Consider the following 13,930-nt stretch of genomic DNA (forward strand, 5'->3'; position numbering starts at 1 on the left):
GATGAATTCTAGCGCCCCCCCGATGATCAGCGAATGGCCGAGTTGATGTGGTTGTCGGGTTGATATATACAGAGTGACTATGCAAACGGCAAGTTGGTTGGTTATTATTAGCCCTACAGCGAGACGGGATTGGAGACGGGAAGCGGGTCAAACGATTAAGAAGCAAGGCGACCCAAAGGTGGCTTACTATGGGCATCCGCAAAACGGGACATGTATCCGTCGATGAATTTTAGATTGATTAGCAGGTGGGCATATGATTTGCATAAGACTGTCTCGTTGTGCCATCGGTTTACTTATTATGATATAGTGACTAAGATAATCCGCCATTAATATATATATAATATGTGCTGCACGACGAGCTGAACCTGACGATCCCATGTCCTAGGTACAGTACCTTATTAATTTAGTACGCTGCTGCACGTGCTGGTGGAGAAAATTGCAGGGCGTACGATTTAATTGTTAGTGCTGTTTGGTTTGCCTAAACTCGACAGGGCTAGGCTTGGTCTACGGAATGAATTCACCATTTCGCATCGTCTTGTCCATGACGTTTGCCCTTTAATTCTATCCTCAGCTTGTCGCTTTTGGCTACTAAATTCCATCGTTGACGTGCGGCGTGCGGATAGGGGATTGTGACACGACCAGAACGGCACCTCTGATTGCTGTGGCCTGATTTGCCACCCAGGCAGCTACCATCTCATTCACGGTTGCAACCAGGCCCCTACCATTCATTCACGGTTACTATTTTCCATTTTCAATCTCCACGAGAGAGCATAGAACCGCACTCGACCATGTATTGAGCTTCCGCACCAGGCTCTGTTCAGTTTGGGTACATAAGACCCCTCAGGCCGCTCGAAGAGTAGCGCCGCATTGGTGCTCGCGCAACTGCCATCCCCCACAGCCGACCCGACTCAACCACGACTGTGGAAGCCATCGTTGAGGCTCCTTGGCCGTCATGGACCACGACGAAAACGACGCGGCTGAAAATGCCGAGCGCCGCAGTCACTTGGTCGACGAAATGGTCGCCGCTGCCCATGGCGAAGCCGGAGAGGCCGGCCCCGAGCAAACTAACCTCGCCGGCATGACAGAGGAGGATGCTCTCAAGAACTTAACTGGCACGGTCCGCGATCAGGACGAGCTGGAACGCGACATCACGCTGCAAGCCAACGCGGCCATCATGGAACAGGAGGATAGAAAGGACAATGCTCGAATCGAAAAGCTCGAGGCCTCGCGTCACCGCCTCAAGCTGCAGCTGGACAAGGAAAAGAAGCGCCTTGAGCGAGCTGCCACTAACCCCTACCAGGCCGGCAACATTCGCAAGGAGGTGGCCAAGATTGACCAGGAAATTCTACACATCAGCAACGATATTTCCGACTTTCAGTCACGCATGAAGAAACGTCACGAGCAGGATCCTCTCGAAGTCCCGAGCACTGGCAAGTCTGCCAGGCTACCGGGAGAGAGTCACCGCGACTACCTCATCCGAACTGGAAAGATTACACCCTTTGCGCGCGTAGGAGGGCCTAGGCCTGCTGGTGTCCAAGGCCAACTTGCAGACGCTATTCTCGATGCCGAAGAAGAGGCCGCAGCACAGCAACTCGCCGCTCCGGAAGAGGAGCCCGCGTCGCATCAGCTGCTGCGTCGGCCCGGTTTCGAAGAGGAAGTACCGACGACAGAAAGCACCACACCAGCTACGAGCAGCGCCGTGGAGTCTGAGTTTTCGCTGCGGCCCCGCAAGAAACAACGCCGCGAGAAGTCGCCCAGTCCTTCCCAAGATTACGAGCCAGAAGCCTCATCCGCCTCGGACTCTGGAGACTCGAAAGTGTGGAAGCAAGGCACGGAAGAGGATCTGATCCGAGATGAGCGCCGCAAGAACAAGGCCAAGGCTGCTGTCAAGGCGCAGGAGCAGATTGACCTTTCCAAGATTGACGATGGTGACGAGAAGCTGTACAAACGCCGCCTCAACGACTGGATATCGCGACGCAGCCGTGCCCGACGTTCCAGAAGACAAGCTCAAGAATCTGTAACTGACGGGGCCGAAAGCGACCCAGATGAAGACGAATGGACGAAACCGTCCCCTGATCACCCAGACTGGTCTATTGACGACAACCTCAAGCTCCCTGGCGATATTCACCCCTCATTGTTCGGCTACCAAAAGACGGGCGTGCAGTGGATGGCAGAATTATACAATCAGCGCGTGGGCGGCATCGTGGGTGACGAAATGGGCCTAGGAAAAACCGTTCAGTTGATTGCTTTCGTCGCTGCTTTGCACAGCAGCAAGAAGCTGAAACGGCCCGTCATTGTCGTTGCTCCCGCCACGCTCCTTCGACAATGGGTGAGCGAATTCCATCGATGGTGGCCTCCGCTGCGTGTGTCCATTCTGCATTCTTCGGGCAGTGGTATGCTGAACCCGGCTGCTGAGGATGACTATGATTTGGACCATTTCCGCCCCATGGCTAGCAAGTCTGCGAATGCGGCACGACGCATCATTCGCGGTGTTGTCACCAAGGGTCACGTACTTGTTACGACCTACACGGGTCTTCAGACGTATGCGGACGAACTGCTCAAGGTTGAGTGGGAGTACGCCGTCTTGGACGAGGGCCACAAGATTCGAAATCCGAATGCTGAAATCACTGTCACCTGCAAGGAATTAAACACGCCAAATCGTGTCATTCTCTCCGGAACTCCGATCCAGAACAACTTGACCGAACTCTGGTCGCTATTCGACTTCATCTATCCAATGCGACTCGGTACCCTCGTCAACTTTAGGGCTCAATTTGAGATTCCGATCCGGCAAGGAGGCTACGCCAATGCCTCTAACCTCCAGGTCATGACTGCAGAGAAATGTGCCGAAGCACTCAAAGAAACCATCAGCGAATATTTGTTGCAGCGGCTCAAGGTTGATGTCGCCGCAGACTTGCCGGAAAAGACGGAACAAGTTTTGTTTTGCAAGCTGACCGACGGCCAACGCAAGGCGTATGAAACGTTTCTCAAATCGGACGAGGTGGCTGCCATTCTCAATCGACGGTGGCAGTCGCTCTACGGAATTGACATTTTGCGGAAGATTTGCAACCACCCCGACTTGCTGGACAAAAAGCTGAGTCAAAAAGCCGGCTATGAGTATGGTAGCCCAAGGTTGTCGACAAAACTTCAACTGACCAAAGACCTACTACAAAACGTCATGATTCCAAATGGGCACAAGATGCTGTTATTCTCCCAGGGAAAGTTGATGCTTAACATTATTGAAAAATGTATGAGAGATTGCGGCATATCGTATTTGCGCATGGACGGAGAAACGCCGGTTGACCAGCGACAACCCATGATTGACCGGTTCAACAACGACCCAGATGTGCATGTCTTCCTCATGACTACACGGACGGGTGGCCTAGGCACCAACCTCACAGGTGCTGATCGTATCATCATCTTTGACCCAGATTGGAATCCGTCAACAGACTTGCAGGCACGAGAGCGAGCTTGGCGGCTTGGTCAAAACAAACCCGTCAAAATTTACCGACTGATGACAGAAGGTACAATTGAGGAAAAGATTTACCACCGGCAGATCTTCAAGCAATTCATGACGAACAAAGTACTCAAAGATCCAAAGCAACGCAGCTCGTATGACTTGTCTGACTTGTATGATCTCTTCACGTACAACCAGGGCGGAGACGCGGCTACCCAGCGAAGCGAGGTCTTCAAAGGTGCCGAGGTTAACATTACAAATGGCGAGGGTGGTGCATCGGATCAAACTGCTGCCCCCGATGCCGAGCAGCAAGAGTTGAAGCACATGGACTTGGTCGCGGCAATGGAAGAGTTCAAAGAAGACAAGGCTGCACAGGAGGAGCGTCGGATGCTTGGCGGCATCTTTGCTCGCTCAGTCAACAGCGCGTACGACCACGAGCAAATTGTCAACGGCCCTTCAAAAGCAAAGGCCGACATTGCCATTCTTCGATACGAGGCAAACCAAGTCGCCAAGCAGGCCGCTGCGCATCTCCGGCGCTCTGGGCAGGAAGCCCGAAACATACCCATCGGCACGGTGACGTGGACGGGCGAAGTTGGGCAGGGCGGTCGGCCTGGCGGCAATCGTCGCCGCGCGGGCCCCAGCTCGGCTGGTATTCTGAGCAATCTGGCTGATCGGCAGGGCCTGGACGATGGGGCCGGGAGCGGCAGTTCTCGTTCAGGCACGCCCGGCGCGGACAAGAATCTCAAGGCCAAGGATTTCATGCTAATGATTAAGCAATTCATTAACCGACACAATGGAAAGGTGCCCAGCAAGATGCTCGTGGATCATTTCAATCAGTACTGTCCAGGGAAGAAACAGAGCGATGAGTTTAAGACGGCGCTGGACACGATAGCAATGCTGAGCAAAACAGGTGGTGCTGGCCGTGGCATGTGGTCTTTGAAGCCTGGAATTAAATAAGTTATCCATATGACATTTAATAGAATAGCGTGACTGGGATGAGATTAATCAGCTCGGCGCATTAGGCATTTATACCATATGAACTGGAACTTTGCTTTAACAGAATCATCGTTGAAACACACACGCATTGCAGTTAGCACCGAGGGACCTCACATTCACGGGACATTGGTTTTAAAGCAGAAGTGACTTTGTCATGGGCCTTCTTCGGGCGAAATTTGTAACTATCTACTGAAGCACTGCCCCCCTAAACGAGGCAAGCAGCGCAACAAGGTAGGTTGGAGACCAGGCGATAAGTGCCGTTCTCCTCGTTTTCTCAACGCCAGATGGAAACCAGTTAGACCAAGTGACTTCTGCACCAAAAGTCGCCAGCCAATAGACCAAACCCCTTTGCTTTTTGAAATAAAGAGACGTAGAAAAACATTTGTTTCTTCGCAATCGTAACTCTTCTTCTGGGAGCAAAATTCGTGGAGGGTTTGTTTTGCGTCTAGAGACGACGACCACGGCGACCACCCTTTCTGCGGGTAGAGTCAGAGGGAGTCGGGGTGACGTCCTCGATGCGGCCAATCTTCATGCCGGCGCGGGCGAGGGCGCGGAGGGCCGACTGGGCGCCGGGACCGGGGGTCTTGGTGGCGTTGCCGCCGGTGGCGCGGATCTTGATGTGCAGGGCGTTGATGCCGAGCTCCTTGCAGCGGGCGGCGACGTCCTGGGCGGCCAACATGGCGGCGTAGGGGGAGGACTCGTCACGGTCGGCCTTGACCTTCATTCCGCCGGTGACACGGGTGATGGTTTCGCGACCACTGCAACCCCGCCAATGTTAGTCGTCCGAGTCCATGAAGGCGACGTTGTGCGTAGAAAAATCGGACGAACCTGAGATCAGTGATGTGGACGAACGTATCGTTGAAGGAGGCGAAGATGCGGGCAACGCCAAAGACGAGCTCGCCTGTGCAAAGAAAAAAAAAAGAGTCAATGTTAGCGGGGGAACTGCGCGAACGGTTTCGACAGAAATCAATGTCGAGGAAAAAGAAGGAATTTCGTACCATCGCGGACGGAAGGACCGAGGGAGATGTTCTCCTGGGGAGCGCGGGCGACTTTCTTCTGGGGGGCCATGGTTGCTGAGTTTCCTGGTTGGGCGGGTTGAGAATGAAGAAATCTCCAAAATCGAAACAAGCACCAGAAGCAGCGCTCTTTGGTGGTTTGGCGGCGGCGCCAACCCAGCTCGCGAGTGGGCACGCCAGGAGCGGTGGGGTGTGGCAGAACAGTGGAAATCAGAGTGTGTGTGCGAAGCCCTGACCCTACGCGAAAGAAATAGTCGTTACCCCACAAAAAGACTGTTTTTGCGGTGTGGAAAATTTGTGTGGGGCCTTTTTTCTCTCTTCGCTTGTGTGCGCCCAGGGGTACCCTCTACGGACAAGAAAATCACCTCCAATCTGCCCACCCACCTTCTTCTCTTCTTCTTGTTCATCACTAACCGACCACCACAGCCAACCGTCGAAATGGGTTCCACGTATGTCTTAACCCCCTTTGTTGAACCTCGTTGCGAAACAATGAATGGATGAGAGCGAGTTCGATGAATTCCATCGACCCGGTTCGCAGTCGAGATGTTGCAGATTTTGTCGTGGTCCTCTTTTCGCTGGGCAAATGAGCTCAATTCGAGCCAGGAAGCTTTTCTGAACCGCAAGGGGATGGAACACCTTTCTGCACTCGATTGAGGCTTTTGCCAGCTCGATTTTACCTTATCCCGTGGCGGTATTCCCCTCGTTTCTTCAGGCCTGGAATCAATGGCTCTGCGGATCTGAGAGATGCTGTCTGGGGCGTTGGAGGAGAAGACTACTGTTCATCGAACACGCTTCCCTCTCAAAAGCATTGCTGTGACGGGATTGGCTCCAATGAAGAACTGCCGAAAGGTTTCTCCCGGAGTCAGCTTGTCCCGTCGCAGCTTCGTACTCTCGGACAATTGTCTGAGGTCTTGTCGGATGAAAACTTTTACACAAGCTCAAGGCACTTTGCCTTTGACTTGTCCTTTCACCGATTAAATACAGTTTCGAGTTAGCCAAAGCCAGAATGTCGCGCTCAAGCTGCAGTTCTCGCACCGGCGCTCTATGTTCCACGCCCTTCGCACGGGGGTCGTGCCGGACTACGTACTAATCTCATCTGCCTCACAGTACCGTTCCTACCAACGACCACGTTATGGTCCCTGAGACCCTGCTCAAGAAGCGCAAGAGCCAGGAGAAGGCTCGCGCTGAGCGCACCACCGCCATCGGTCAGAAGAAGGCCGTAAGTCTTTATCCCCTTCTCTTCCCTTCACAATTGTGGCAATCTTTTATGTGATGCATACCATATTCGTCAACTAGACATCTGTCGATGCTGTTGAACGTTAACCTTCTTTCGGGTCTGATACAATCGCCTGGCCACTCATTTGTTCCTGCCAATTCAGGTTGAGCCATCATGCTAACAATGCATTTCAACAGTCCAACAAGGAGAAGCGTGGCGTCATCTTCAAGCGTGCTGAGAAGTACGTCAAGGAGTACCGCGATGCCGAGCGCGAGAAGATCCGTCTTCACCGTGCCGCCAAGAGCGATGACTCCGCCTACGTCCCCGCCGAGGCTAAGCTCATCTTCGTCGTGCGCATCAAGGGTATCAACAAGATCGCCCCCAAGCCCCGCAAGATCCTCCAGCTTCTCCGTCTGCTCCAGATCAACAACGGTGTCTTCATCAAGGTCACCAAGGCCATCACTGAGATGCTCAAGATTGTTGAGCCTTGGATCGCCTACGGTTACCCCAACCTGAAGTCCATCAAGGAGCTCATCTACAAGCGCGGATACGGAAAGATCAACAAGCAGCGCATTGCCCTGACCGACAACGCCATCATTGAGGAGAACCTCGGCAAGTACGGCATCGTCTGCATCGAGGATCTCGTCCACGAGATCTACTCGGTCGGCCCCAACTTCAAGCAGGTCTCCAACTTCCTGTGGCCCTTCAAGCTGTCCAACCCCACCGGTGGTTTCCGCGCCCGCAAGTTCAAGCACTACATTGAGGGCGGTGACCTCGGCAACCGCGAGGACGCCATCAACGGCCTTATCCGCCAGATGAACTAAACTGGCATTCTAATGCATAAAAAATGTGTAAAAGGATTGGGTGGGGAAAAAATGGTAGTGACTTTAGGCCTACTTAAATGGCATGGATGGTTCGGCGTTTGCTAGCACGACTTGGGCTTTTGTTTCGAGGAATACATTTCCCCTTATGAATGGCACACCAGCTTCCCTGCGTACTGTGATGATCCTCGTGACGTGATGTTTCCACGTGAGTGTCTCATAATCAATGACGTTTTGTTCAACGATGGAGTACTTGGTCTATATGCAGCGTATGAACATGTCCAAGGCGGACAGCGTAGTATTATTTATGTGTATACAGTATTTGTGTGTCATGATTACAGTAGAGCGGTGGTTGTTTCGTCAAAAGCTCATGCAGGATGAGCCCCTACATTTTTATGTCAAAGCTCGTTCCGCAGCCGCAGCTACTCGTCGCCAGCGGATTGTCCACAATCTTAAACTGCGAGCCGATCAGTTCCATCGTAAAGTCCACCTTGCTGCCCTTGAGGAGGTCCAGCGAGGGCTCGTCGAGTATGATGCGGGCGCCGTCGTACTTGGCCCCGACGGCCGGGTCCTCGCCGACGTATTGAAAGATGGAGTCCTCTTCGCCGACGGTGGTGGCAAAGTCGGCGGCGTCCTTTTGGGGTATCGTGATGAGGCTCATCAAATATTGGAAGCCGTGGCAGCCGCCGCTCTCGACTTGGATGCGCAGCGCGAGGTTGGGGTTTCCGTCCTTGACCATGATTTCCGAAAGGCGCTGCGGTTCAGTTAGCACACCGTTGTGTAGCATCAGCTGCTGCGCGCAGGGGACATTCTGCGCAGCTGTGGGTTTGCCATCTCGGCGACGTACCTTGGCCGCGCGGGCTGTAATCTCCAGGCTCATGTCGTGGCCATCCTCGTCCTTGACCGGGTTCTGCACGCACGTCGTCGCACTCCGAGCCGCCGAGGCGGAGAATTCTCGTCTGGATATCGTCACCGGGGCGGCGGCACTTCGTCTCGCGAGAGGCCGAGCTGCGCTGGTTGTCATCCGAGGTGGTGAGGCCATGGTCCGCGGCGCGAGGAACTCGAGGCAGCTGGTGGTTGCAGTCGTGGGTGCGGCCGCGGCGGTATAACGCCGCTTGGCGAGCTGGACAAACGCCCGCGCCGAGCAGAAGCTATGAGTACATCGTAAAGGCGCCATTATTGCTGTGTTGTGGCGGACAGGTGGTCGCGGGATGTAGACGGGACGAGGGTTATTAATACCAAGTTTTGGGGCAAAGCCGATATAGAGAGGCTAGCATTGGCTGGCGGGTATGTCGTGCTGGGACTTTTCGGAGGGCAGTGGCTTACAGCGGCTCAGACCACTAAAACGGAGAGTGCAAGGGTGGGCAATTTCGTTTTTGCAGGGCTGTAGGGGCGGTGGCAACTGTGTCAAGACAAGAAATTATGTATTTTCAAAATACCGGCGACTAAAGTCATTGATATACGACTATTTCTCACTCTTTTATCTTCTTCATCATACCTACCCATTAAGCGTGCTTTTCTCAAGGGAATAATACATCGACCACTCCTGTTTCCTGCGTGGCAAGGGCAGAAAAAACGTTTGGGAGAGGCGCTGAGGTAATCAATCAGGGTCCGCCTAGCCAAGTTTTGTGTGACTCTTCCATCAACTGCTGCTTGCTGGCCTCTGAAAGCGTGTCGCTAAGCCCCAAAGTGCGCGCCCCACCTGCCCACCAAAAATCATCAATTTTCACCCCGCGCGTCAGGGCGACTTGAACAAATTCGTGAAAATAACTCGAGATTCCTCCGAGGACTGACACCCAACCGAACCGTTCAGCCCATCTCGCCCAACATGTCTCGATTCTTCCGCCGTGGAGGCGACGACAGCTCCAGCGACAGCTCCAGCGACGAGGAGGAGCTCTACTCGGATAACGAGCAGCAAGAGTTGCAGAAGGATGGCTCCGACCAGGAGGACGACTCGGACTTCCCTACCGACAGCGATGACGATAGCAGCAGCGATGACGAGGCCCAGGGGAAAAACAGATTCTTAAAGGACGCCGACTCGGACAGCGAAGACAGCGATGATGAGGCCCGCGCCAAGGTCAGGAGTGCAAAGACCAAGTTCTCCGACGAACTCGAGGGCTCCATCAAGCAGATTGAGAACGGCGAGAAGAATGGCGACTGGACGCTCATTTCCAACGGTGAGACCGATCCTACTGCGACTTTTCCGAGTGCAAGACACCGGAGAGGAATACAGTTATGCTAACTACATATTGTCAGAGTTCGACAAACTCACCCGTCAAATCGCCAAGGTGCCCGTCGCCAGCAAGACCCCCAAGTCTTATATTCGCATCCTCGCCGAGCTCGAAGACTTCATGAACGAGTCTCTTGCCAAGCAGAAGGTTACGCCCAAGAAAATGAACGCCACACAAGCTCGCGCTCTCAACGCCGTGAAGCAAAAGATCAAGAAGACCAACAAGGAATACCAGAGCCAGATTGACTCGTTCCGTGAGGACAAGGACGCCTTCATGGAGTCCGAGGAGGAGGAAGTCGAGGCCCCCAAGGCAGCCAAGAAGTCCAAGTCTGTCCTGGCCGTCGATGCTGCGCCTGAGGAGATTGACGACGAGGGCTTTGCCACCGTCGGTAAGGGCGGCCGCACCCTTCAGTACACTCCCGAGAGCATCTTCAAGCACCTCCGCGGCATCATGGAATCGCGCGGTAAGAAGAACACCGACAAGGCCGAGCAAATCACCGTCATGGAGAAGCTTCTGGAGATTGCCAACACTCCTTACCAGAAGCTCCGCACTCTCCTGGCCCTTGTCTCGGCTCGCTTCGATCTCGGCTCCGGTACTGCTACGGCCATGCCTCTCGACCACTGGAAGGCTGCTGAGAAGGAGCTTTCCGCCCTTCTCCAGCTTCTGAGCACGGAGAAGGAATATATTGTTGTTGAGCACGCTGAGGAGTGGGATGATGACGAGAAGCCTCCCACGCGGGCCGATGGTGAGAAGTACATCAAGGTTCCCGGCAGCATTGTCTCCTACGTCGAGAGACTGGATGATGAGCTTACCCGCTCTCTCCAGAGCATTGACCCCCACACTCCCGAATACATTGAGCGCCTCCAGGATGAGAGCTCCCTCTACAACATCATCTTCCGCGGCATGCTCTACTACGAATACCTCCGCAAGGATACCACCCTCGACACCCCCCAGGACAGCGTCAACCGCATCGTCATGCGCAGACTGGAGCACGTCTACTTCAAACCCGCTGCCGTCATCAAGACCTTCGAGGAGAACTGCTGGGAGGCCGCTGGCTCCGACGTCGAGTCTGTCATCACTTCCCGCAGCCAATCCCAGGATGCCAGCAACCTGGTCAACGTGCTCTGCAACTACCTCTTCAGCAACGCCGACGGCATTATCCGTGCCCGTGCCATGCTGTGCCAGGTCTACTTCCTTGCTCTGCACAATGAGTACTACAAGGCTCGTGACATGATGCTCATGTCCCATCTTCAAGAGAACATCCCCAACTTTGATGTCCTCAGCCAGATTCTCTACAACCGCACGCTTGTGCAGGTTGGCCTCTGCGCTTTCCGCAAGGGTCTCGTCTATGATGCGCAGAACACACTTCAGGAGATTTGCGGCAGTGGCCGACAGAAGGAGCTGCTCGCTCAGGGTGTCATGATCCAGCGATACAGCCAGGTCTCTCCCGAGCAGGAGCGCCTAGAGAAGCAGCGCCAGCTCCCTTTCCACATGCACATTAACCTGGAGCTGCTTGAGTGCGTCTACCTCACCTGCAGCATGCTTCTGGAGATTCCTCTGCTGGCCCAGACTGGCTCCTCCCCCGATGTCAGGAAGCGCATCATCAGCAAGACCTACCGCCGCATGCTCGAGTATCACGAGCGTCAAATCTTCACCGGCCCCCCTGAGAACACTCGTGACCATGTCATGCAGGCGTCCAAGGCCCTTGCCGCTGGCGAGTGGAAGAAGGCTATTACCTTTATCCATAGCATTAAGATTTGGGAACTGATGCCCGATGCCGAGGACATCAAGACCATGCTGTCCAAGCAGATCCAGGAGGAGGGCTTGCGCACCTATCTCTTCACATATGCTCCCTTTTACGACACACTGGCCAGCGAGACGCTGTCGCAAATGTTTGAGCTCGACGACGCCAAGGTTACTGCCGTTGTCAGCAAGATGATTGCGCACGAGGAGCTGGCTGCCTCTCTCGACCAAGTCACCTCTACCGTCATTTTCCGCAAGGGTGTCGAGCTCAGCCGCCTGCAGTCCCTGGCCCTTACCCTCTCCGACAAGGCCAGCAGCCTCATCGAGACCAACGAGCGCACGCTCGAGCACCGCACACAGGGCACGTCTAACGCCTTTGAGCGCCAGGGCGGCCGTGGGCGCGGTGGCCAAAGAGGCGGTCGCGGTGGCGGCCGCGGTGGTCCCCGCATCGGCGGCAACCCCCAGCGCCAGGCTGGTGGTACGCAGTTTACCGGTGGCGCTCTCGGAGCTGCTGTCCGCGGTTAAGCGGGAGACTAGATGTAGACAGGGCTATGAATCACACACACGTTGCATATGGGTTTAAAAGGATCTGAAAAGAAAAGGAAAGAAAGCATCTCTCTCGCAGGCTTGGGCGTCTTCTTTGTGCGGTTTTTTTTTCTTTTACATGGGAGAAAAAAGCCATGGTCATCAAGTTTGTTTTCATGTCTGTTACGCATGGGATGGGACCAGTGGACAACACGATTTTGGAGGTGGAAGAAGAGGTTCAGAAAGCCTCTTGTTCTTTGTTGGCACGTTGTTTTACCCGCACAGTTTTTTCTTATTCCGCTTTGTTATGTAATGATCAGAAAAGAAAATTATAAGAAAAATATAGTAGAAACATACAGCTACCTGATTCTTATGACTTTTGCAAGCACTTGGCCCCTTATGTCTTGACAACATGAGTGTTTTCGAGAGCAATATTGAATAAAGAGCAGTACACCGTTGACTAACTAACTATGTAGCTAATTATTGAGGGACGTTACATCGCCGACCACAAAAGTAAAGTTTAGGGCAATGCCCATCAGAGCCTAACCCACGGCCCCCTTAATAATAATTTAGTCTGACCTCATACTCAAGACTGTGTAAACAAAACAGACACGAGACCAAGAGCCAGTACAAGTTTACACACACAATCTCCATTCTCACCATGTCCGCAACTGAGAGCGTCCCGTCGCGCATCACGCTCTACGACATTGCGCAGAAGCCGCCAGTCGAGGCGTCCTGCTGCGCGCCCAACCCGTGGAAGGCCCGGTTCGCGCTCAATTTCAAGCAGCTGCCGTATGCCACCACGTGGGTCGGGATGCTCGACATTGCCCGGGTGCGGCGGTCGCTCGGCGCGCCGGCGTGCCGGCGCTTCGCCGACGGCGCCGACTTTTACACGCTGCCCGTGGTGCAGGACCCCGCGACCGGCGCCGTCGTCGGCGACTCCTTTGACATTGCGGCGTACCTCGAGGCGCAGTACCCGGCCGCGGGCGGCAGCGGCGGCGGCTTGTTCCCCGAGCAGCCGCTCGACTTTGCGTTTACCCCAACGGTGGACTTCCCCACGCTGCTCACGCTGCCCAAGGACGCGCGCCACCCGCAGTACGGCCGCTTCAACCTCGCCGTCGACACGCTCTTTACTACGTTTGTGGGCCTCGCGGCGGGCGGCATGCCGCTGGACCCGGCGACGGCGGATGAGGTCAAGGCCGAGTTTGCCCGGCGCGTCGGCGCGCAGCCCGGACAGGAGTTTACGCTCGAGGGGGCGGCGCGCCGGGCGATGCTCGACGGCTTTGAAGAGGCGCTGGGTGGGCTGGACAAGCTGTACAGGGAAAAGGCCGACGGGCCGTTTATATTGGGGGCGAGGGTGAGCTATGCCGACTTCATCATCGGCGCGTGGCTGCGCATGTTTTGCGTCGCCATGCCGGCGCCGGAGTGGGCGCAGCTTAAGGCATGGCACGGCGGTACGTTTGGGCGTCTGCACGATGCGTTGGATGCATATGCCCAGATTGTATAAATGGAAGTTGGTACAGATTAGCGGGACAAATACAGCAAACTACACAATTGGAGCAACAGGAAGCGAATAGTGAGAAAAGGGGAAGTACGAGCAAGAAGAATATGACGAGAATGAGGAAGATAAGACCATCACTGGTCCGACCACTGGTTTATTTTGTTACCCTGGTGCCAGCATTCCCCTCTCCTCAGGCAAGCCGCAGCAGCACCACAGGCTAACCTATTTTTGTAATTCAGGGTCGAGGGAGGCTTCCAAAGCCAAGACTCCAAGAACTCGGTGAGGGAAGTTGAAATAAAAGTGGTTAGGCGCATGAGACACGTGCAAGGCTGATTTTGCGACGCCTCTCGCATCTCTGATAGGTCTGGTTAAGCGAGCTGAAGCATTGCGACGCTGGGACCGTCTCACAAGACTCTTTAGCGTGGCA

At 54.5% G+C, this 13,930-nt stretch overlaps 6 protein-coding genes across 6 annotated transcripts; 4 read left to right on the forward strand and 2 right to left on the reverse strand.

Annotated features, from left to right (window-relative positions):
• Positions 1-952: 952 nt before the first annotated feature.
• CCM_01608 (DNA repair protein Rhp26/Rad26) lies at positions 953-4,411 on the forward strand (the record flags this gene model as incomplete). Its single annotated transcript, XM_006666763.1, has 1 exon — positions 953-4,411. The coding sequence occupies one exon, from the start codon at positions 953-955 to the stop codon at positions 4,409-4,411; it is 3,459 nt and encodes a 1,152-aa protein (XP_006666826.1).
• Positions 4,412-4,895: 484 nt separating this feature from the next.
• CCM_01609 (40S ribosomal protein S14) lies at positions 4,896-5,518 on the reverse strand (the record flags this gene model as incomplete). The annotated part of the gene is made up of 3 exons (XM_006666764.1): positions 4,896-5,208; positions 5,279-5,351; positions 5,449-5,518. 3 exons carry the CDS (start codon positions 5,516-5,518, stop codon positions 4,896-4,898), a joined length of 456 nt encoding a protein of 151 aa, XP_006666827.1.
• A 386-nt stretch (positions 5,519-5,904) lies between these two features.
• On the forward strand, positions 5,905-7,506 carry CCM_01610 (60S ribosomal protein L7; the record flags this gene model as incomplete). The annotated part of the gene is made up of 3 exons (XM_006666765.1): positions 5,905-5,915; positions 6,574-6,685; positions 6,880-7,506. The coding sequence occupies 3 exons, from the start codon at positions 5,905-5,907 to the stop codon at positions 7,504-7,506; spliced, it is 750 nt and encodes a 249-aa protein (XP_006666828.1).
• Positions 7,507-7,888: 382 nt separating this feature from the next.
• Positions 7,889-8,680, reverse strand: CCM_01611 (iron-sulfur cluster assembly accessory protein, putative; the record flags this gene model as incomplete). The annotated part of the gene is made up of 1 exon (XM_006666766.1): positions 7,889-8,680. One exon carries the CDS (start codon positions 8,678-8,680, stop codon positions 7,889-7,891), a length of 792 nt encoding a protein of 263 aa, XP_006666829.1.
• A 651-nt stretch (positions 8,681-9,331) lies between these two features.
• CCM_01612 (eukaryotic translation initiation factor, putative) lies at positions 9,332-12,002 on the forward strand (the record flags this gene model as incomplete). The annotated part of the gene is made up of 2 exons (XM_006666767.1): positions 9,332-9,680; positions 9,760-12,002. The coding sequence occupies 2 exons, from the start codon at positions 9,332-9,334 to the stop codon at positions 12,000-12,002; spliced, it is 2,592 nt and encodes an 863-aa protein (XP_006666830.1).
• A 661-nt stretch (positions 12,003-12,663) lies between these two features.
• Positions 12,664-13,509, forward strand: CCM_01613 (Glutathione S-transferase; the record flags this gene model as incomplete). Its single annotated transcript, XM_006666768.1, has 1 exon — positions 12,664-13,509. The coding sequence occupies one exon, from the start codon at positions 12,664-12,666 to the stop codon at positions 13,507-13,509; it is 846 nt and encodes a 281-aa protein (XP_006666831.1).
• Between the last annotated feature and the right edge of the window lie 421 nt (positions 13,510-13,930).

Source organism: Cordyceps militaris (genome assembly GCF_000225605.1).
Source record: "Cordyceps militaris CM01 unplaced genomic scaffold CCM_S00001, whole genome shotgun sequence".
NCBI lineage: Eukaryota > Fungi > Ascomycota > Sordariomycetes > Hypocreales > Cordycipitaceae > Cordyceps > Cordyceps militaris.